Source organism: Oryzias latipes, chromosome 16, assembly GCF_053564925.1.
Source record: "Oryzias latipes strain Hd-rR chromosome 16, Olatipes_Hd-rR_3.1".
NCBI lineage: Eukaryota > Metazoa > Chordata > Actinopteri > Beloniformes > Adrianichthyidae > Oryzias > Oryzias latipes.
In genome coordinates this window covers 36,196,026-36,217,961 of record NC_136252.1, presented here as the reverse complement: position 1 = coordinate 36,217,961, position 21,936 = coordinate 36,196,026, and the positions used below count along the sequence as shown (strand labels likewise).

The following is a 21,936-nucleotide window of genomic DNA, read 5'->3' as shown; positions in this document are numbered from 1 at the left end:
TGAAACGTTTGCTCTGCACAGTAAAAACAAAGCCTGGAGTGGGCGGGGCATGTCCACTGCAGTCAGGTGAGGACACCTGTGGGGAGGAGGTCATCCTCAGCTGCTTCGGTGTTCAGGAACTTAGTAGGAGGGGGGGGGGGGGGGGTCATCAGGAAGGTCGCTGTCCGCTGGGTTTAGAGATCAATCAATCAAAACGGAATTGAGGGTTCTCTTCAGTGACGTCACATGTTCTACTGGGTTCTGCTGTTCTTGGTTTTGTGGCATCTGGAAGCAGCGGTTCCTTCGTGACCTGACCTCCGGGGGGGGGGGGGGGGGGTCTGCAGGGCCTCAGAGTTGATAAGACCACCTGGACTAGGAGACGGTCCAGGTTCGTCTCATCACGGAGGTTCGGCAGAACTCCAGCTAACACACAAGCTTAGCTAGCAGAACTGAACCCCGTGCAGCTGGTTCGGAACGAGTCGTGCAGGTTCCGGTACTTACATCGGTTCTGCGCGGCTGGATCCGCCATGCTGACCAGCGGGTTCGCGGGTCCCGGTAGCTGTGCTCTCCGCGGGCTCCTGTCGGTTCTGTGATAGACCAACCGTCCGCCGCTGCTTCCGGTCGAGGGTTTGAAAGCTCCCGCCGCGCTCTGATTGGCTCGCTCCTCAACGGCGCATCCGTTTGGTCAGCTTGTGGCGCGTTGGATTGTGGGTAATGAAGTTAGGTCCACTCAATCCAAACTAGAGAGGTGGTTTCGTTGTGGAAATGCTCTTTTTAAGTTTTTATTTTAATTTATTGAGTTTCATATTTAATATTTCTTTAACTCTTGTGTCTTAATTCATTGGCTTCTTGTCACGTGCACGGCAGTGTTTCCATAGCAACCAAGATCAACAGACTCCTTTGCCCCGAACAGGAACACTACTGCTGTTTACTCAGGTGAGCAGGGAGGAGCTCTGACTTCAGGGGGGCAAGAGGTCCAGACCGGCTGGGACTGGTTAGTACCCGGTTAGAATTTCATTAGAACCCGGTTAGTGTTTTTAAAAAACATTTTCTCTCCAGGAAGCGGCCATTCTGATTTAGATGACGGACCTGCAGTGTTTTTTTTACTGGTGGAGATGATCTGAAGTTAGGTGTTCCGCCCAAGAACCCAGAGACTGTCCCCTATGGGATTTGAACCGCAGAACATCCTAATGATTGACAGCTGCTTGACCATCAAGCCTTCTGAAGGATTCCACTGCTGGTTTACTCTTTCAGTCCAGTCCTGGTTCCGGACCATTATTACGGTAACAGTTTCTTTTTGCCGACCAAACATGGCGTCTAAGTCAGCAACTCCACCTGATGGACAGGTGAAGACACTGAGGAGACAAGGACGCCGTAAGGAAACTGACGTCCAAGTGTTGACCTTATCCGGCCACAAGGCTCTGGAAGACGGACGGTCACGAGACGCCGTGAGGTGCTTCAAAGCTGCTCTGCAGGCTGCAGCACAGGTAAACGGCATCAACGGAGGTCCCAGAGGGGTCAGAGGCCACTTCAGAGGTCAAAGCTCAGAGGTCAGATATTGTTAGATTACAGACCAAAGTTCAACGACAGGTCAGAGTGTCAGGAGTGAAAGAGTTCAAAGGGCACATCAGCTTCTGGAGGCTGATTACCTGCTGCCCCCCCACGTTCTGCTAAATGGTTTGACCTCTGAACCCAGTTTAGAAACAGGCCCATGGGATTTGGATCAGAATGATTTCTTTGATAGTGCCAAAGAAGGTGACTGTCTAACTTTTGCGACCGATTTACATTGCTACCTTTCCCATCATGCTTTGCTCCTCTAAGCTGCAAGACTCCCGGGTCCTTGGGGCCTGCTTCTTTAACCTCGGAGCAGCCTACTTGGAGGTAGGAGAACCTCATAAAGCTCTAGACCTTCTGCAACAGTCTCAGCCTGGCTCCAAAGCTGACCGCTGCCCGGACCTCCAGTTCAACCTCGCCATTGCCCACAATGCACTTGGAAAAACCCAAGAGGCATCAGCGGCGTTCCTGCGGGCTGCTCATCTGTACAGGTCACAAGGGAACGGAGGTTCTGAAGGAGACGCCTGCATGGAGATGAGCCGCTGCTACAGTCAAACACAGGTGAGATCACCCCCAGAACCGGCTCAGTCTCTGAGGTCCGGAAGCGCAGCCGTGACTGGGGTTCTGTTCCAGGACTGGGTTCTGGCAGCACGCGGGTTCCTGCGGGCTGCAGACAGCTACAGAGTGGCTGCCATGTTGGATTGTGCGGCTAACGCCTTAAAAGAAGCAGGAAGTCACATGATCAGAGCAAATCAGTTCAATAAGACCGACATCAGCGGCATTTTGGGGGAGTGTCTGAGTCTGACAAACAGCGTCTCTGACCCAAGGATTCTGGGTAATTACCTTCCCCCGTGACTGTTTGTTTGATGTTCTGATCAGACGTGAATCTCTCTGATGTCGTCCAGGAGACTTGTTCCTCTCGGTGGGCGTGTCTTATTGCCAACTCAGGTGTTTCCAGGAGGCTGTCCAGTGTTTCCAGCGGGCCTTGATCCTTCCAGCTCAGCAGCCCCCCCTGCTGGCCAAAGTACTGCAGAACCTGGGAGCTGCCTTGAACTCCATGGGCCAGTTCTCAGAGGCAGTGGGTTATCACAGGCTGGCTGCGGGGCTCTACGGTGAGTCAGCATACCTGTCTCACCTGTACCTGTAGCAGTAAATATACATCTGCGTAACTCCTCCCCCGTAATGACCATACTTGAACTAGAACGTGTTCCATCCCCCCACCCCCGTTCCTGCAGGGGTGTCGGACTCCAGGCCTCGAGGGCCGACATGCTGCTGGTTTTTCAGGTACTCTGGGTCAGGTTAGTTGGAGAACATGTGGGACGCTGACCCTGAGGGACGGGAGTTGGACACCTGTGTCCTCAAATAACCCCAGCAGTTGACTGCAGAATAAGAGCAGCATGGTTCGGGGTCAAAGTTCACCTCAACCTTCAGCTCTATCAGACAGGAGAGTTCACGTCTTAAACCGTCCCCAGGACTTGTTTTGGGGAGCACCCCAACCTGGTCCGCCACATCCACCGCCCTGCCTTTTCAGCTCTCCTTAGACTGCTGCTTATTACCTGAGTCAGGTGTGTTCAGGCAGGCTGGTCGGACCGCCAGCTCTTACTGTTCTGAAGGTTCTGGGAGAATCTCCGGAACTCACTCGCCTTGAACATCAGCATTAAGACTGCATTTATACTGAATGGACCAGAACACTTAGCTGTCTATCTTTCTAAAGGCTCTCTGGGTTGCCATGGCGACCGGGCTCGCTGCTACAGCAATTTGGCTCATGCGTGGACCCAGCTGGGTGATGAAGACGAGGCGGTGGAGAGCTTCATCCTCTCTCTTCAGGGGTTCAGAGACACAGGTAGGAATGGACGCATGACATTTGCACCTGTGTTTTTGCAGAGTTCTGGTGTTCCACCTGTGCTTGTCACTGCAGAGAATCACCTGGCTCAGGTACAGGTGTGTCAGTCTCTGGCGGAGTGCTATCTGAGGCAGAGAAAACATCAGAGAGCAGTTCAACTCTATGAACAGGCTCTGAGCACGCTCAGTCACTGCAAGGTAACACACCCGAGGTGAAGGGTCATGTGACCCGCTGAGCACATCCCCCCTGCCTTTCCTCCCACAGCCAATCACAGGGTAAGCTTTCTCTTTCAGGAAGACAGAGCTCGTCAGGACCCGCTGGTAAAGCGTCTGAGCACTGCGCTGCAAAAGAGTCTGTGTGTCGGGGTGGAGGTGGGGGTCCTACACCCACTGCAGCATCCACCTTCCATAATACAGTCGAGACATGAGGCTCATTCCAGTTGTTTTCTGTGTCAGAAGCCTAACCCACAAAGACCACAACCCCTACAAGCTGCCGGTACGACCCCCATCAGGTAACGCCGCCCTTTCCTGTTTGGAGCTGTAGAGGTACCAGAAGCAGTTTGGCTTTGGGTTCTGGTTCTGTTGGACGTTATGGCTGCCCCATTTAAAAAGACGGGCAGAGTGATCCTCTTCTGCGGTAAGAGGTGGATCCTCTTCTGCGGTAAGAGGTGGATCCTCTTCTGCGGTAAGAGGTGGATCCTCTTCTGCGGTAAGAGGTGGATCCTCTTCTGCGGTAAGAGGTGGATCCTCTTCTGCGGCAGGAGGTGGATCCTCATCTGCGGCAGGAGGTGGATCCTTTTCTGCGGCAGGAGGTGGATCCTCTTCTGCGGTAAGAGGTGGATCCTCTTCTGCGGCAGGAGGTGGATCCTCTTCTGCGGCAGGAGGTGGATCCTTTTCTGCGGCAGGAGGTGGATCCTCTTCTGCGGTAAGAGGTGGATCCTCTTCTGCGGTAAGAGGTGGATCCTCTTCTGCGGCAGGAGGTGGATCCTCTCCTGCGGCAGGAGGTGGATCCTCTTCTGCGGTAAGAGGTGGATCTTCTTCTGCGGCAGGAGGTGGATCCTCTCCTGCGGCAGGAGGTGGATCCTCTTCTGCGGTAAGAGGTGGATCCTCTTCTGCGGTAAAAGGTGGATCCTCTTCTGCGGTAAGAGGTGGATCCTCTTCTGCGGCAGGAGGTGGATCCTCTTCTGCGGCAGGAGGTGGATCCTCTTCTGCGGTAAGAGGTGGATCCTCTTCTGCGGCAGCAGGTAGATCCTCTTCTGCGGCAGGAGGTGGATCCTCTTCTGCGGTAAGAGGTGGATCCTCTTCTGCGACAGGAGGTGGATCCTCTTCTGCGGCAGGAGGTGGATCCTCTTCTGTGGCCGGAGGTGGATCCTCTTCTGAGGCAGGAGGTGGATCCTTTTCTGTGGCAGGAGGTGGATCCTCTTCTGCAGTAAGAGGTGGATCCTCTTCTGCGGTAAGAGGTGGATCCTCTTCTGCGGCAGGAGGTGGATCCTCTTCTGCGGCAGGAGGTGGATCCTCTTCTGCGGCAGGAGGTGGATCCTCTTCTGCGGGAAAAGGTGGATCCTCTTCTGCGGCAGGAGGTGGATCCTTTTCTGCGGCAGGAGGTGGATCCTCTTCTGAAGTAAGAGGTGGAACCTATTCTGCGGCAGGAGGTGGATCCTCTTCTGCGGCAGGAGGTGGATCCTCTTCTGCGGTAAGAGGTGGATCCTCTTCTGCGACAGGAGGTGGATCCTCTTCTGCGGCAGGAGGTGGATCCTCTTCTGCGGCAGGAGGTGGATCCTCTTCTGTGGCAGGAGGTGGATCCTCTTCTGCGGCAGGAGGTGGATCCTCTTCTGCAGTAAGAGGTGGATCCTCTTCTGCGGCAGGAGGTGGATCCTTTTCTGCGGCAGGAGGTAAATCCTCTTCTGCGGCAGGAGGTAAATCCTCTTCTGCGGCAGGAGGTGGATCCTCTTCTGCGGTAAGAGGTGGATCCTCTTCTGCGGCAGGAAGTGGATCCTCTTCTGCAGTAAGAGGTGGATCCTCTTCTGCGGTAAGAGGTGGATCCTCTTCTGCGGCAGGAGGTAAATCCTCTTCTGCGGCAGGAGGTAAATCCTCTTCTGCGGCAGGAGGTGGATCCTCTTCTGCGGTAAGAGGTGGATCCTCTTCTGCGGCAGGAGGTGGATCCTCTTCTGAAGTAAGAGGTGGAACCTATTCTGCGGCAGGAGGTGGATCCTCTTCTACGGCAGGAGGTGGAACCCTCTCTGCGGCAGGAGGTGGATCCTCTTCTGCGGCAGGAGGTGGATCCTCTTCCGCGGTAAGAGGTGGATCCTCTTCTGCGACAGGAGGTGGATACTCTTCTGCGGCAGGAGGTGGATCCTCTTCTGCGGCAGGAGGTGGATCCTCTTCTGTGGGAAAAGGTGGATCCTCTTCTGCGGCAGGAGGTGGATCCTCTTCTGCGGCAGGAGGTGGATCCTTTTCTGCAGTAAGAGGTGGATCCTCTTCTGCGGCAGGAGGTGGATCCTTTTCTACGGCAGGAGGTGGATCCTCTTCTGCAGTAAGAGGTGGATCCTCTTCTGCGGTAAGAGGTGGATCCTCTTCTGCGGCAGGAGGTAGATCCTCTTCTGCGGCAGGAGGTAAATCCTCTTCTGCGGCAGGAGGTGGATCCTCTTCTGCGGCAGGAGGTGGATCCTCTTCTGTGGTAAGAGGTGGATCCTCTTCTGCGACAGGAGGTGGATCCTCTTCTGCGGCAGGAGGTGGATCCTCTTCTGCGGCAGGAGGTGGATCCTTTTCTGCGGCAGGAGGTGGATCCTCTTCTGCAGTAAGAGGTGGATCCTCTTCTGCGGTAAGAGGTGGATCCTCTTCTGCGGCAGGAGGTAAATCCTCTTCTGCGGCAGGAGGTAAATCCTCTTCTGCGGCAGGAGGTGGATCCTCTTCTGCGGTAAGAGGTGGATCTTCTTCTGCGGCAGGAGGTGGATCCTCTTCTGAAGTAAGAGGTGGAACCTATTCTGCGGCAGGAGGTGGATCCTCTTCTGCGGCAGGAGGTGGATCCTCTTCTGCGGCAGGAGGTGGATCCTCTTCTGCGGCAGGAGGTGGATCCTCTTCCGCGGTAAGAGGTGGATCCTCTTCTGCGACAGGAGGTGGATACTCTTCTGCGGCAGGAGGTGGATCCTCTTCTGCGGCAGGATGTGGATCCTCTTCTGTGGGAAAAGGTGGATCCTCTTCTGCGGCAGGAGGTGGATCCTCTTCTGCGGCAGGAGGTGGATCCTTTTCTGCAGTAAGAGGTGGATCCTCTTCTGCGGCAGGAGGTGGATCCTTTTCTGCGGCAGGAGGTGGATCCTCTTCTGCAGTAAGAGGTGGATCCTCTTCTGCGGTAAGAGGTGGATCCTCTTCTGCGGCAGGAGGTGGATCCTCATCTGCGGCAGGAGGTGGATCCTCTTCTGCGGCAGGAGGTGGATCCTCTTCTGCGGTAAGAGGTGGATCCTCTTCTGCGGCAGGAGGTGGATCCTCTTCTGCGGCAGGAGGTGGATCCTTTTCTGCGGCAGGAGGTGGATCCTCTTCTGCGGCAGGAGGTGGATCCTTTTCTGCGGCAGGAGGTGGATCCTCTTCTGCGGTAAGAGGTGGATCTTCTTCTGCGGCAGGAGGTGGATCCTCTTCTGAAGTAAGAGGTGGAACCTATTCTGCGGCAGGAGGTGGATCCTCTTCTGCGGCAGGAGGTGGATCCTCTTCTGCGGCAGGAGGTGGATCCTCTTCTGCGGCAGGAGGTGGATCCTCTTCCGCGGTAAGAGGTGGATCCTCTTCTGCGACAGGAGGTGGATACTCTTCTGCGGCAGGAGGTGGATCCTCTTCTGCGGCAGGATGTGGATCCTCTTCTGTGGGAAAAGGTGGATCCTCTTCTGCGGCAGGAGGTGGATCCTCTTCTGCGGCAGGAGGTGGATCCTTTTCTGCAGTAAGAGGTGGATCCTCTTCTGCGGCAGGAGGTGGATCCTTTTCTGCGGCAGGAGGTGGATCCTCTTCTGCAGTAAGAGGTGGATCCTCTTCTGCGGTAAGAGGTGGATCCTCTTCTGCGGCAGGAGGTGGATCCTCATCTGCGGCAGGAGGTGGATCCTCTTCTGCGGCAGGAGGTGGATCCTCTTCTGCGGTAAGAGGTGGATCCTCTTCTGCGGCAGGAGGTGGATCCTCTTCTGCGGCAGGAGGTGGATCCTTTTCTGCGGCAGGAGGTGGATCCTCTTCTGCGGCAGGAGGTGGATCCTTTTCTGCGGCAGGAGGTGGATCCTCTTCTGCAGTAAGAGGTGGATCCTTTTCTGCGGTAAGAGGTGGATCCTCTTCTGCGGCAGGAGGTAGATCCTCTTCTGCGGCAGGAGGTGGATCCTCTTCTGCGGTAAGAGGTGGATCCTCTTCTGCGGCAGGAGGTGGATCCTCTCCTGCGGCAGGAGGTGGATCCTCTTCTGCGGCAGGAGGTGGATCCTCTTCTGCAGTAAGAGGTGGATCCTCTTCTGCGGCAGGAGGTGGATCCTTTTCTGCGGCAGGAGGTGGATCCTCTTCTGCAGTAAGAGGTGGATCCTCTTCTGCGGCAGGAGGTGGATCCTCTTCTGCGGCAGGAGGTGGATCCTCTTCTGCGGCAGGAGGTGGATCCTCTTCTGCGGCAGGAGGTGGATCCTCTTCTGCGGTAAGAGGTGGATCCTCTTCTGCGGTAAGAGGTGGATCCTCTTCTGCGGTAAGAGGTGGATCCTCTTCTGCGGTAAGAGGTGGATCCTCTTCTGCAGCAGGAGGTGGATCCTCTCCTGCGGCAGGAGGTGGATCCTCTTCTGCTGTAAGAGGTGGATCTTCTTCTGTGGCAGGAGGTGGATCCTCTTCTGCGGCAGGAGGTGGATCCTCTCCTGCGGCAGGAGGTGGATCCTCTTCTGCGGTAAGAGGTGGATCCTCTTCTGCGGCAGGAGGTGGATCCTCATCTGCGGCAGGAGGTGGATCCTCTTCTGCGGCAGGAGGTGGATCCTCTTCTGCGGTAAGAGGTGGATCCTCTTCTGCGGCAGGAGGTGGATCCTCTTCTGCGTTAGGAGGTGGATCCTTTTCTGCGGCAGGAGGTGGATCCTCTTCTGCGGCAGGAGGTGGATCCTTTTCTGCGGCAGGAGGTGGATCCTCTTCTGCAGTAAGAGGTGGATCCTTTTCTGCGGTAAGAGGTGGATCCTCTTCTGCGGCAGGAGGTAGATCCTCTTCTGCGGCAGGAGGTGGATCCTCTTCTGCGGTAAGAGGTGGATCCTCTTCTGCGGCAGGAGGTGGATCCTCTCCTGCGGCAGGAGGTGGATCCTCTTCTGCGGCAGGAGGTGGATCCTCTTCTGCAGTAAGAGGTGGATCCTCTTCTGCGGCAGGAGGTGGATCCTTTTCTGCGGCAGGAGGTGGATCCTCTTCTGCAGTAAGAGGTGGATCTTCTTCTGCGGCAGGATGTGGATCCTCTTCTGCGGCAGGAGGTGGATCCTCTTCTGCGGCAGGAGGTGGATCCTCTTCTGCGGCGGCAGGAGGTGGATCCTCTTCTGCGGTAAGAGGTGGATCCTCTTCTGCGGTAAGAGGTGGATCTTCTTCTGCGGTAAGAGGTGGATCCTCTTCTGCAGCAGGAGGTGGATCCTCTCCTGCGGCAGGAGGTGGATCCTCTTCTGCTGTAAGAGGTGGATCCTCTTCTGTGGCAGGAGGTGGATCCTCTTCTGCGGCAGGAGGTGGATCTTCTCCTGCGGCAGGAGGTGGATCCTCTTCTGCGGTAAGAGGTGGATCCTCTTCTGCAGCAGGAGGTGGATCCTCTCCTGCGGCAGGAGGTGGATCCTCTTCTGCTGTAAGAGGTGGATCCTCTTCTGTGGCAGGAGGTGGATCCTCTTCTGCGGCAGGAGGTGGATCCTCTTCTGCGGCAGGAGGTGGATCCTCTCCTGCGGCAGGAGGTGGATCCTCTTCTGCGGCAGGAGGTGGATCCTGCAGAGACCAACTAGTTGCGTCAAACTCTAACAGTGCAGTCAGATCTGAACTGATCTGAATCAAACCAAACATTATTGAACCTGTTTCTAGACTGAACCCCCCCCCCCACACACACACACACCCCCTCCTCCTGCTTTACAGAAAGGATGACATCACTCACAGCCTGGTTCCTGAGGCCAATCAGCAGTCACTCCGCTTTAGTGTGAAGAGGCCAGGTTAGTCTCACCTGATCTAGAAAATATCCTGGAGGGGGTTTTGCATGGATGCTGTTTCCATGGAAACGTGCGGTTGATCCTGACAGGTGGATTAGGAGATCAGAGACTTTCAGCAGAAGGAAGAGCCATTGAAACACCTGACGACACGACAACCGTACCTGGACCGTACAGGTACTGCAGTTAGCCCACACAAAATCTAGTGGTCTGAGCTCTAACAGATCCAGTTTTAGAGGTTTCTCTGTTTCTGATTCCAGTTCACATCCATCCAGACGACATCACACACCTGATTCACCTGATGTTCCAGGTAGTTCCGGATACACACTGTGGAATGCCCATGAATGGGTCACACATATGAAGTAAATCACCCAGGGGGTCACGGGATCTGTCACAGTGGTCCTGTTACTGACAGGAGCCACACCCCCATACACCTGGGGGAGCATGTAGATGTTTTGTTGGAGAGGTTGAGACACCTGTCTGTGTTTCCAGGTGAGCAGGTGCTGTGCAGAGAGGAGCTTCACATGAGGTGATTCAGGTGATCCTCAACTGTTCATCTGTAAAGATCTGTCTTTGTCCCTGAGGCAGAGGTTCTGCTGTGTTTTCCTCAGCGAAGCCTCATTGGCTCAGCAAGCAGAGAGCCCGCCCACCAGGGGAGCTGACAGCAGCGAGACCACGCCCCCCGTGTCCAGGGGGAGGTCTCTGTTTTGTTCACTCATGTAGGGCTGTGATGGACGCTGAAGGGACTGAAGGCTGCTGAGGGTCAAGAGCTGGAGCCGCCTTGAGAATTCTGTGGGGGCGATGAGCCGGTTGGATGTCTCCATCTTGGGGTGGAGCAGTGTGGGCGGGCGACCCCCCCAGAGCCCCATGGGAAAAAAGTGTAGGTTCTCATCTGGGGGCAGTCCTGGGGGGCAAACAAAGTCTGGCTCAGCATCAGCTGCTGCAGAGGATCCAGATGCTGCCTGTTGTTTAATTCATGACAGGCAGGAGTGCTGATGCAGCACGCAGGTGTGTGTGTGGGGGGGCTGTGTGTGTGGGGAGGGGGCTGTGCATGTGTGTGTGTGGGGAGGGGGCTGTGTGTGTGGGGAGGGGGCTTTGCATGTGTGTGTGTGGGGGGGGGGGGGGGGGCTGAGCTGGCGTGAAGAGGCAGCACTCTGCTTCCTCTGCTGCTGGAGCAGGAGGTGAGCGTGCATCACGCACACGCACGCACAAGTGTGTGTGGCTCCGCCTCCATGCTGCAGTCTGTCTCCACGCTTCATGCCAGTGTTTAAGAGCAGCTGCTCGGCATGCTGAACCAGACCTGACCAGGTTCTACTGGACCGACATGGAGCCGAGAGGACGAGACAAATGACGAAAGCCGACACGAGCAGGTAGGCCAGGCTCCTTCACAATAAAAGCCTGAAACTGACGGAAACAGAAAGATGGTGTCTGTATGTGTGTGTCTGTGTGTGTGTGTCTGTATGTGTGTGTATCTGTATGTGCGTGTGTCTGTATGTGTGTGCCTGTATATGTGTGTGTCTGTGTGTGTGTGTGTCTGTATGTGTGTGTCTGTGTGTGTGTGTCTGTATGTGTGTGTGTCTGTATGTGCGTGTGTCTGTATGTGTGTGTCTGTATGTGTGTGTGTCTGTATGTGTGTGTCTGTATGTGTGTGTGTCTGTATGTGTGTGTGTCTGTATGTGTGTGTGTCTGTATGTGCGTGTGTCTGTATGTGTGTGCCTGTATATGTGTGTGTCTGTATGTGCGTGTGTCTGTATGTGTGTGTCTGTATGTGCGTGTGTCTGTGTGTCTGTATGTGCGTGTGTCTGTATGTGTGTGTCTGTATGTGTGTGTGTCTGTATGTGTGTGTCTGTATGTGTGTGTGTCTGTATGTGTGTGTCTGTATGTGTGTGTGTCTGTATGTGCGTGTGTCTGTATGTGTGTGCCTGTATGTGCGTGTGTCTGTATGTGTGTGCCTGTATATGTGTGTGTCTGTATGTGCGTGTGTCTGTGTGTCTGTGTGTGTGTGTGTGTGTGTGTGTGTGTGTGTCTGTATATGTGTGTGTCGGTCTGTGTGTGTCTGTGCTTTTGAGTGTGTGTCTGAGGGCTTGTGAGTTTGTTTGCGTCTTTAACTCTAAAAGGATGCTGGGTAAATGCGGCACATGCACTCAGAGGTCTCCAGCCTCGGAGTTCCTGCTGATGATGGGTCACATGATCAAATGGTTGTAAACCAGCAGAATTTGAAGCCATGACTTTGTTTTCCTGGTCAGTGAGATGATCCTCCAGCTCCAGTTCTCTGGTTCAAATCCCAACAGTAGCCCTGTGATCCCATGGATGTGCCCGTGTATGGAAGTGATTCTGTAGCATAATTCAAAATAAAAGTCAAAACCAGAAATGCTTTTTCATTTTCAAAATGAAGCTGCATTTTTTGAGTGAAATTAAAATGAAAAATCAACCTACCAAAATCCTTTTTCATGTTCTGCCTCAACATCGCTTATTCTCTTACTTAATTAAAATGAAAATGGTTTTTGACATTTCATTTCCAAAATGTTCTCTGGTAAATGTGAAGCAAAATTCATTTAGAAATGTCTAATTTGATCATTAAAATCATTGAAATGCTTTTTCATTTTCAAACACTAATTCATATGATGGTTTAGAGTTTCTCAGATCGTAGCAGCACTTCGGCAATCCGGCTGCCGGTCCGAAGACACAGCTATTCCGGGGGAAAGTTTCGGCGTCCGAAGGAGGACCGCAGAAGGCGTAAATGCTGCTACGTAGTCCAGAGAAGCCGTGGACAATCAGCAGAAGTTGACAACCATCACAAAGCCGTCTCCTCTGCCGCTAACACACAGCTGCTGCTAGCATGAGTCTGTTAGCAGCCGGACACACAAAGACAGCAGTGACGTCATCGCCCCCCCTCCCCTCTGGAAATGCTAGGTGGAATTGAATAATGCGACAATGTTCACAGGCTGGATGTTAAAATGACAATGCAATCCCCTCTTTGCATTTTCATTTTAATTATGACACAGAATAAGCGGTTTTAAGTAGAAATGAAAAAGCATTTTGAAATATTGATTTTTCCTTTGAATTTTGAGTCATTTGATGCAGCTACATTTAGAAAATGAAAAAGCATTTCTGGTTTTGACTTTTATTTGTAATGATGCTGCACAATCACTTTCATACCCTTGAGCAAGGCATGAACAGGCCTGCTTGGGACTCTGCAGCTCCCAGTATGAGTGTGAATCTGTGCAGGTTTGGCCATAAACCAGTTCACCTCACAGCCCCTCCAGTTCAAATCAAGTAAAACTGGAGTCTGGAATGGGCTGCACTGTGGTGTAGTGGTTAGCACTCTAGACCTACCGAAAGAAGGTCCTGATTAAAATCCCAGCAGGGTGGATCTGTGCGGCGTTTGCATGTTCCAGGCTTGGGTTCTCTTCCCACAGTCCAATAGGGTTCATAGGTCACGTGACTGTCTGGCCCCGCGGGTCAGAACGTTAGCATCCGTGGTTGATTGTTTGGTAGATGGCGTGTGCGTCTGTCGCGTTTTAGTCACGGTCCCGTTCAAGTGCTGACGGTTTTTTGTACTTGTGGCGAGTGGCGATATGTCCATGATAAACCCCGCCTTCACCCTTCAGCAGCAGGGTGGGCTCCAGGATCCCTGTGTACCTGATTGGGAGTAGAGCGGGTTTAGAATCCATGGAGTTCTGGTTCTGCCCGTCTTCTTCATGTGTTCTTTGGGCTACAGACCCACTGAAAGTTCTGCAAGGGGGTCTGACGGCTCAGCCCAGGTTGGGTTCTGTACCTGGAAGCAGAATCTCCTGACTGATGCTGTCGGGTCGCTCAGTCTCTAACACCACTCTCACACATGAGCAAGGCATCATCGATGATGGGCTGGAGCTTTAGCCAATCAGATGCGGCAGGCGGAGCCTGGGGCTCTGCGGCAACAGACGTGCAGGTTGCCACGGTGACAGCTTGAGGACGGGCACATGGGTCCAGTTACAGCGCAGAGACGCCTCCGGTTATTTTTAGCTGTGGCTGTGTTTGTGCTTCAGGGTCTGTGTTACATCCCACATCCGTCATCCGTGACCTGAAAGAGCTGATTACCACCAGAGGAGAACCGGCTTGATGAGGTTCAGGTCCTGGGTGGTTCTGATCCAAACTCCACGCTGCTCTAACAGTCCTGGCTTTAGTTCTGGTCCCGGTGGGGGTCTTCATTACCTGGATGCCGATGCTGGATGTCTGTTGTCATGGAAACGTCTCATTGTGATGGGTGCAAACACAAAGGAAGTCCCTCTCCCACTGACAGCTGATGGAGGGGGGGGGGGGGGGGGGACACTGATAAGGCAGCAGTGTGACTGACGGCTCAGCCAGAGGAACAAACATGACCATGAGACTCAGGAGTGGGCAGACAATCCCTGGTTATGAACAAACCTGTGTTCTGATCTGGTTCTGAGTCCACCTGTGGAGGAGTGACCACGGCTCAGGCCCCTCCCACAGAACAACCACGGAGATGCTGGTTCGAAGCAGCTGCTCAGGCTGACCCTGTTCTTCTCTTTTCTCCAGGATGACGGGTAACAGGTCATCACTGGCTCCGCCCACCAGCTCTGTAGTTCCAGCACATCTCAACAGCTCCCTGTACCCCCCCATACCAGACTGGGAGCCCCCCAGTTTCTCCCAGGCTGCTCAGTTTCGGGTTGGTGCCATCTTCATCCTCTTCCTGTTTGCTGCCTGCAGTAATACTGCTTTACTGACTAGTGTGTGGTGTGGGCGTGGCCGACGGTTGGCGTCACACCTTCGGCCGCTGATGCTGAGCCTGGCGTCAGCTGACCTGATGATGACGTTTGTGGTGATGCCTCTGGACGCCGCGTGGAACGTGACCGTGCAGTGGTACGGAGGTGACGCTCTGTGCAAGCTGCTCTGCTTCCTGAAGCTGTTTGCCATGCACGCCTCCGCCTTCATCCTGGTCGTCATCACCCTGGACCGCCAGCACGCCATTCTGCACCCACTGGACGCCCTGAGCGCCCACCGGAGGAACCGCTTCATGCTGCTGCTGGCCTGGACCCTCAGCCTGCTGCTGGCCTCCCCACAGGTACGTCACAACAATGGCCGCTCTTCCTCCCTGGAGACATGTTTCTGAAAAGCCCACAGAGAAGGTTTGAATCTGATTCAGTCCAGAAGGCAGCACAGGGACTGAGCGGGATGAGGGACACCATGCCGGGGACCTTCTCAGGACGAGGAACAGACCTCAGCATGTTCTCCTCTGGCAGGTTCAGGACGCTTTCTCTTCACCTCCTGAATGTCCTGCAAGTCTAAGAAGGCCCATCAGATGAGGAGCAAACTGAAGGTCATCAGAAGGTCGTCAGTCCCGTAGCTCCATTGTCATGTCTGTAGGACACGAAAGACTGATAAGAAACAGAAGTGATGCTTTTTGGTCTGACCAGCTCCTGTGAGGGGGGGGGGGGGTCACATCCCAGCTTTGACAGAGACAGAGGTTTCAATCTTGACGAGTTCTGTGGTAAAATCCAGCTTCTCTGTTTGGTGAAGCCATTTTATGGAAACTTTAGGACGGTGATCCATGTGTTCTTCAAATGTCTTATGTATTTTACATTTACTCTGTTTTGATCCTACTAATTAATATTTGATTGTTTTAACGTTTAATGATTGAGGCTTTATTCCACTACCATAGAAATAAACTGATTGGATTCAGTCTCTAAGAACGCTGCTGCTTTCCAGTCCAGGTGGACGTTTTTGGAGTTAATTCCTAAATCCTTGCTGGAATGTTCTGCACCCCGATGAAGGATTAACACCCTTACACCCCCTCCAGGCTCTGCTCACTTCATTTCATCTGGAATCTGGAATGTCGGCAGCAGCGCAGGTCCAGCATCTGTGGCAAACCGGCCCGTGTCTTTCAGGCTGCTTTTATAGCAGTGGTTCTAAACCTTGTTGGAGCTACTGAACCCCACCAGGTTCATGTGCCCATCCACCAAACCCTACTTCAGTGTGAAATATTATATGATTCTTTTCAAATTCAAGACATATAGTTTTTCTTCTGGTGCACAAATTGAACCGTGCAGAACAAACCAACATAGTGCATGAACATCCCTGCAGATCAGTGGGACTTCTGCTGTTGCTCCTCTCATGTCTTTCTCACAGCAAAGTCTGTCCTTTTCTTTGTTTTTATGTCCAGCATCATGAAAAGGATCGCTCATAAAGATACGTTGTAGGAATGGTCTAAAAAACTCCAGGGCTTTCTTGGAAACAACTGGATTTTTTTCCATTTGTTGACACCAAAAGGTTGAGAGCGTTGTTGTTCTGAAGAGTTGCTGTTGAACCTGGCTCTGCTGAATTTCAAGGATTTGGTTGAGGTCTTCATCATTAACCTCTGCTGTCTCAACATCAAATGTGAATGGCGTTCTCAGTCATGCTGGATGTGAGTCTGCTGCAGGGAAGGATCCATGGAGAGACTCTGCAAGCTGGTGGTTGCTTGTTTCAGTTCCATGGGTACAGAAACGTCACCAAGTTATTGTTCTCTGTTTGTCGTTTCCATATTTGGTAGCTTTTTTTGACAAGCCTTCAGGTTTTTTTCTGCTTCCATGATGTTAACTCCACCCCCCTGCATCTGCTGATTAAGGTGATTGACAGCTGTCAATATATCAGCCACGTACGCTAAAATGAGAATGAACTCAGATTTTTTGAAGCAATCTGCATGACAATGTTGGTGTTCCTCCAGAAACCAGGCGAATTCCACAGTGTGGTTCTCCCGGACCGCGGCACATTAGAACGGTCCAGAAGTACCTGGAATTCAACCCTTTCCTTTACACAGCTCACTGAAGATGCGGTGCCTCAGAGCACTATTTCCCACATAGTTCACACATTCCACTACAGTTCCTGCTATTTTTGGAGGCAGGGTTTTTGTTGCCAACGCATGCCTGTGCAGAATACCAGGCGTAACAATGATGTGTGGTGCATCGGCTTTTACTGGCGCACCAGCATGACTGGAGCTCCATCCGTACAAACTGCAGAAACCAGATGAAGAAGTCATCCACCAGCTTCTACACATCGGCTGCCTTAGTTGTTGTTGTCAGAGGCAACTCTTCTTTTATCATGTTGTCTTTCACTTCCCGCACAAAAACAGCAATCTGGTTTAGATTAGCAACGTCTGTGGTCTCGTCAGTTGAAGGCTTGGAATCAGATCTGCGACTACTTGAGCCAAGATGCCTTTATTCATGTCCTCTATTCTGTCACTGATGGTGTCATTTGAAAGAGGAATTTGGGATCATTTACCTTCAGCCGCTGTTCCGAGTAGCAGATTTACCATCTTTAACACAGCTGGTTGTACCAATGTTTCGCCAATGGTGTGTGGCTTGGCCTGCTTTGCAATCAGGTATGGAACTTCATATGATGCTGTGAGGATGGGTTTGTTAATAGGAAAAAATCCAATCCACTTAATTCCTCGCAGCACTGATTGGCCAAGCAATGTCACGTGATCATTTACAGCCTGTGATGGCCATCAGGGCATACCATCGCGCATAGACATGATGAGTCGGTGTGTCTTGACCTCCACAGCAGAGGCTCCACCGAACCCCTGAGACCGACTCACTGAACCCAGGTTAAGAACCACTGTTTTATAGGCTGCATCGCTCTAAGACAACATCCAAGTCACACCTGTTGTTTCTGTGCCCCCCGCCCCCCTACTGTTCCTGCAGTTATTCCTCTTCAGGACCATCAAAGTCGACCGGGCAAACTTCACTCAGTGTGTGTCTCATGGCAGCTTTAGTCATCGCTGGCAAGAAACTGTTTACAACATGTTCCACTTCATTACTCTGTATGTGGTCCCCCTGCTGGTGATGAGCTGCTGCTACAGTCGGATCCTGCTACACATCCACCAGCAGCATCTAAGGGACAAAGGTAACCATACCTGTGAAATACCTACATCCCACCTGTAACATCATGGTGTGCCACAATAAAACACCACATAACAACTGTAAGGCTGACCATTACAAAACACTCCGGTCTAACATGACCGTGGCACACCTGTAACATGACTGTGGCACACCAGTAACATGACTGTGGCACACCAGTAACATGACCGTGGGACACCTGTAACATGACTGTGGCACACCAGTAACATGACTGTAGCACACCTGTAACATGACTGTGGCACACATGTAACATACCAGTGGCACACCTGTAACATGACTGTGGCATACCAGTAACATAACTGTGGCACACCTGTAACATGACTGTTGCACACATGTAACATGGCAGTGGCACACCTGTAACATGACGATGGCACACATGTAACATGACCGTGGCACACATGTAACATGGCAGTGGCACACCTGTAACATGACTGTGGCATACCAGTAACATAACTGTGGCACACCAGTAACATGACCGTGGCACACCTGTAACATGACTGTGGCACACCAGTAACATGACTGTGGCACACCAGTAAGACGACTGTGGCACACCAGTAACATGACCGTGGCACACCTGTAACATGACTGTGGCACACATGTAACATGACCGTGGCACACCTGTAACATGACCGTGGCACACATGTAACATGACCGTGGCACACATGTAACATGTCTGCAGCACACCAGTAAAACACCTGTGACATGACAGTGGCACACCTGTAACATGACTGTGGCACACATGTAACATATCTGCAGCACACCATTAAAACACCTGTAACATGACAGTGGCACACCTACAGAACACCTGTAATGTTGTGCCGCGAGGTTGGTGCAGGACCCAAATGCAGAGAAGGGAGGCAGGGTGTTCCAAAAATCAAGAGATTAATTTAACAAAAGGCGCTGCCAAGCAGGGAAACTAGAAAACCAACTGACGGGTTACACAGAGGAACAGGGTAGCAGACAGTATGGACCAGCACAGAGGAAGGCAGTGACAAGGAATATACATAATACAGGTCTGACGAGACACAGGGGCAAACAATCAGGGGAGATTTGGACAAGGGAAGTCAAACGTAAACAAAGACAGGCAGGAAGAAACCTTCAAAAAAAGACTGGAGGGAGAGCTCAAATCATGAAAGAACCAAAGAGAAGCAAAAATCAAGGCAAAAAACTCAAACCATGACATGAAACATGAGAGTATCACGCCTACAGAACACCTGTAACATGTCGGTGAAATCCTCTTCTTAGATGTTTTTGTGCTTGAGCTGATCCTTTTGGAATGAGCAGAGAAGTGGAAGTTGGTAACGGTCCTTTTTCTTGGCATGAGCCACTATACCAGGGATAGTCCTACACTTTGTAAAGGTCTTTTGCCAAACTCCAGTTATGAAATATAGGGGTCTCCTTCTCTGTTCTCTGATTTCTTGACCGTTGGACTGGGCATGCGTGGGACTAAATCTGACATGTCTGAATTCCCAGCTTTCAGCTAAGTCCTTGAACTCAGCACTGTCATACTGAGGTCCATTATCTGAGATCACCACATCAGGTATCCAGTCATTGATTTCAGAGTGACGATGACATTGTGACACGATTTCGTTCAGTTTCGTTACCTCTGGAAACTTGGAAAAGCAGTCCATGCATGGGACCAACTTTGATCCGTTGTAATGGAATAGGTCCATGCCCGGTCTGTCTGGTATTGGGTGTGATAGTAATGGTTCTTTTAGATCCCTGTTCCTGTACTCATTACAGACATCGCACTTTGACACCATCTCTTCAATGTGTTTGGCCAAAAGGCTATTTTTTTGCACTTGACCATTCTTAACCCTTGTTCTATCCTAGGCACTTTAACATTGGGAGTTGGGTCATCTAGACCCACTAGACAGTGCTGTGAACCTTTTTCCTTCAATGATTTGTGATCTTCACTGGTGTCCATGGGTTACATGAAATCTTTCCACCTTTATCCACCTTTGTCATGGTAGGGAGAACACCTCAATGGAAGGGGGGGGGGGTCATCTAAGATAGAACAAGGGTTAAATGTAATTTGTGAAGTTCTTGTCTCAGCCTTTGTGGTACTATGAACTTCGACCATCAGTCCAGCTGTGTGGCTTCCTTGAATGTCCAACATGGCTGGATTTCTTCATGAACAGCGTGTCGCTCTTTTGGCCGTCCTCTCTGATATCTCTCCTTGAGATGTTGGCGCTCTGGATCTTCTGCTGAGGCTTTCTTGAACTTCAACAACTTTTCATCTGACACGGTCAGCTGACGTGTAATCATGCTGACTTCCAGCTCTTTTTCCAGCAAATCTTCTTCTTTCTTAAGAATGCCAGGTTTGTCAGCCGCTTTCAGGCTGTATCTTTGGAATCTTAGGAGCATTCTGTGTAATCTCATGGGGGCTTGGTGCAGAGATTTCTTGAAGATGCTGTCCAGTGGCTTGTGCTTCAGCCTGAATGTCTTTTCTGTACTGGTGAAACTTCTCACAGCCACACACAATTGTTAGCATCGCTTTTTCTGTCTGAGCATATCTCTGCTGACGGTCAGTTAGTGCTCGTGATCCGTAGGCGACAGGTAGTCCATCTTGGAGTAAAACTGCTCCCATGTGAACTTGCATCAACTGAGAGTATCGCTGGCTTGTAAACATCACAAAACTTCAGAGTTGGAGCCTTGGTGAGGAGCTGTTTGAGATGATCAAAGCTCTTTTTGCTTCTTCCCAGTGCCACTCTATGTCTCCGTCAAGCAGCTGTCTCAATGGTGCTCTGATGCCTGACAGGATTGGTAGGAAGTTGGCCAGATACTGGACCATCCCTTAAAACCTCTGTAGTTCTCGTTTGTCCTGAGGTGGAGGCAGCTGCATCACAGCTCTTACTTTTTCTTCATCTGGTTTCAGACCTTTATCTGTGAGTGTGTGTCCATTGTATTTGATTTCTTTAGTTCTGATGAAACATTTGTTTCTGTTCAGTTTCAGGTTGTATTGTCTTGCTCTGTCCAGCAGCTTTCTCAGTCTGTGATCATGTTCCACTTTCATGTCACCTCATTCCAGCAAGTCATCTATGATGTCCTCAATCATTTGTGCTACTGCTCTCTGGAACACTTCAGGTGCTGATGAGATGCTGAAAGGTAGCCGTAGAAACCTGTAACATCCAATGTGTGTGTTAGATGTGCAGAGCATTGAGCTTTCCTCATCCAGTTTGATCTTCCAATATCCTTGGTTAGCGTCAAACACAGAGGAGGATTTGGCGTTTGGACACAACTTCTTCCACAGTGAGCACTGAATAGTGCTTGGTTCAAGTCTTTTGGATCCATTCATGAGCGTATTTTCTTGGGTGTGTCCACATTGACCATACTGTGGACACACACTCTGGTACTAACTTCCATGTTTTTTATTCTCTGCAGTTCTTTCAGAACTGTCTCTCAGGGCTACAGGAATCCTTCTGAGTGGTCTATTTGGATGTGATGCTGACCTGGCAAACAACCAAGACCATCAACCAAACCAGAATGTCTTGTTCTTTTCCAACATCATATACTTTCTGAACAAAGCCTGTAACCCGTCCAGCTGTAGTGCTCATGTCTTCCTCAGTGATTTCAAGCTCAATCTTTTTTCCTTTGTACCCACAGATCAGGTGTTTCTTGCCTACTGCTGCCACCTTGTGACTGAAACAGGGAACTCGTTTTGTTTTACTTGCATGACGTGAAGCGGCGACTTCCAGTGCAGTGAGAGTTTTCACAGACATTATAGCATTACAGTCTGCTCCTGTGTCCAGCTGACATGTCACCTGCTTTTTGTTGATCTTGACGTTTTCTGTCCAAATCTTAGTGTTTGAATCTCCATAATCCATCATGGCATCGACTTTTGTCTCTGTTTTTAACTACATCATTTTCCCTCTCTGCTGTAAGCTCTTTCTTTCCTTTGCAGATTTCAAGTCCTTTGAACTTGAAATCTGCAAAGAAAGAAGGGAAAGAAAGAGCTTGAAATCTGCTGATCTTAGCAAGTCTCCATGTTAACTGTCCTAACTCAGTAGAAAGAGGTGCATGCACAATGCAAACACCTGTAAACACCTGTAAACACCTTTAACCCTTGTCCTATCTTAAATGACCCCCCCCCCCTTCCATTGGCGTGTTCTCCCTACCATGACAAAGGTGGATAAAGGTGGAAAGATTTCATGGAATCCATGGACACCAGTGAAGATCACAAATCATTGAAGAAAAAAGGTTCAGAGCACTGTCTAGTGCAGGGGTGGGCAATTCCAGGCCTCGAGGGCCGGTGTGTCTGCATGATTTCCAGATAGTCTTGCCCTACTCATGGCTGATTACCTGCTTCAGGTGTGTCCAGCCAATTAGAACATGCCAGAGCAGGGTATGCTGGAAAACATGCAGGAATGCGGCCCTCAGTGCCCACCTCTGGTCTAGTGGGTCTAGATGACCCCACTCCCAATGTTAAGGTGCCTAGGATAGCACAAGGGTTACTCACCTATAAAACACAAAAAAACACCTGTAAAACGGCTGCAATATATTTGTAATACACTCAA

General features: G+C 51.4%; 3 protein-coding genes across 22 annotated transcripts in view; 2 read left to right on the top strand and 1 right to left on the bottom strand.

The window, feature by feature from the left end:
- Positions 1-640, bottom strand: part of iqgap3 (IQ motif containing GTPase activating protein 3) — a 53,768-nt gene extending 53,128 nt beyond the window's left edge. For all 9 annotated transcript variants that reach the window (XM_023964056.2, XM_023964059.2, XM_023964058.2 and 6 more), the window contains exon 1: positions 481-640. In XM_023964056.2, coding sequence (XP_023819824.1) covers positions 481-508 — 28 coding nt within the window. In that variant the 5' untranslated portion in view covers positions 509-640. The remainder of the gene's footprint in view (positions 1-480) is intronic.
- ttc24 (tetratricopeptide repeat domain 24) lies at positions 589-10,287 on the top strand. 9 transcript variants are annotated; one of them, XM_078933731.1, is made up of 14 exons: positions 589-690; positions 893-973; positions 1,039-1,466; positions 1,801-2,094; positions 2,167-2,368; positions 2,439-2,645; positions 3,248-3,376; positions 3,452-3,573; positions 3,670-3,887; positions 9,454-9,527; positions 9,614-9,698; positions 9,782-9,831; positions 10,014-10,050; positions 10,133-10,287. In XM_078933731.1, the coding sequence occupies exons 3-14, from the start codon at positions 1,143-1,145 to the stop codon at positions 10,242-10,244; spliced, it is 1,854 nt and encodes a 617-aa protein (XP_078789857.1). In that variant the 5' UTR covers positions 589-690; positions 893-973; positions 1,039-1,142; the 3' UTR covers positions 10,245-10,287. The 9 variants fall into 9 exon arrangements, with proteins under 9 accessions (XP_078789857.1, XP_078789858.1, XP_078789859.1 ...); XM_078933732.1 differs by having other exon boundaries at positions 634-690; positions 847-915; XM_078933733.1 differs by lacking the exon at positions 589-690 and having other exon boundaries at positions 708-915; positions 3,670-3,747; positions 3,832-3,887.
- Positions 10,288-10,384: 97 nt separating this feature from the next.
- Positions 10,385-21,936, top strand: part of gnrh-r2 (gonadotropin-releasing hormone receptor 2) — a 12,606-nt gene continuing 1,054 nt past the window's right edge. Inside the window, exons 1-4 of one of the 4 annotated variants that reach the window (XM_023963807.2) lie at positions 10,385-10,891; positions 14,061-14,586; positions 17,204-17,405; positions 21,026-21,121. In XM_023963807.2, the coding sequence (XP_023819575.1) occupies positions 10,869-10,891; positions 14,061-14,586; positions 17,204-17,405; positions 21,026-21,102 (828 nt within the window). In that variant the 5' untranslated portion in view covers positions 10,385-10,868 and the 3' untranslated portion in view covers positions 21,103-21,121. 4 annotated transcript variants of the gene reach the window in all.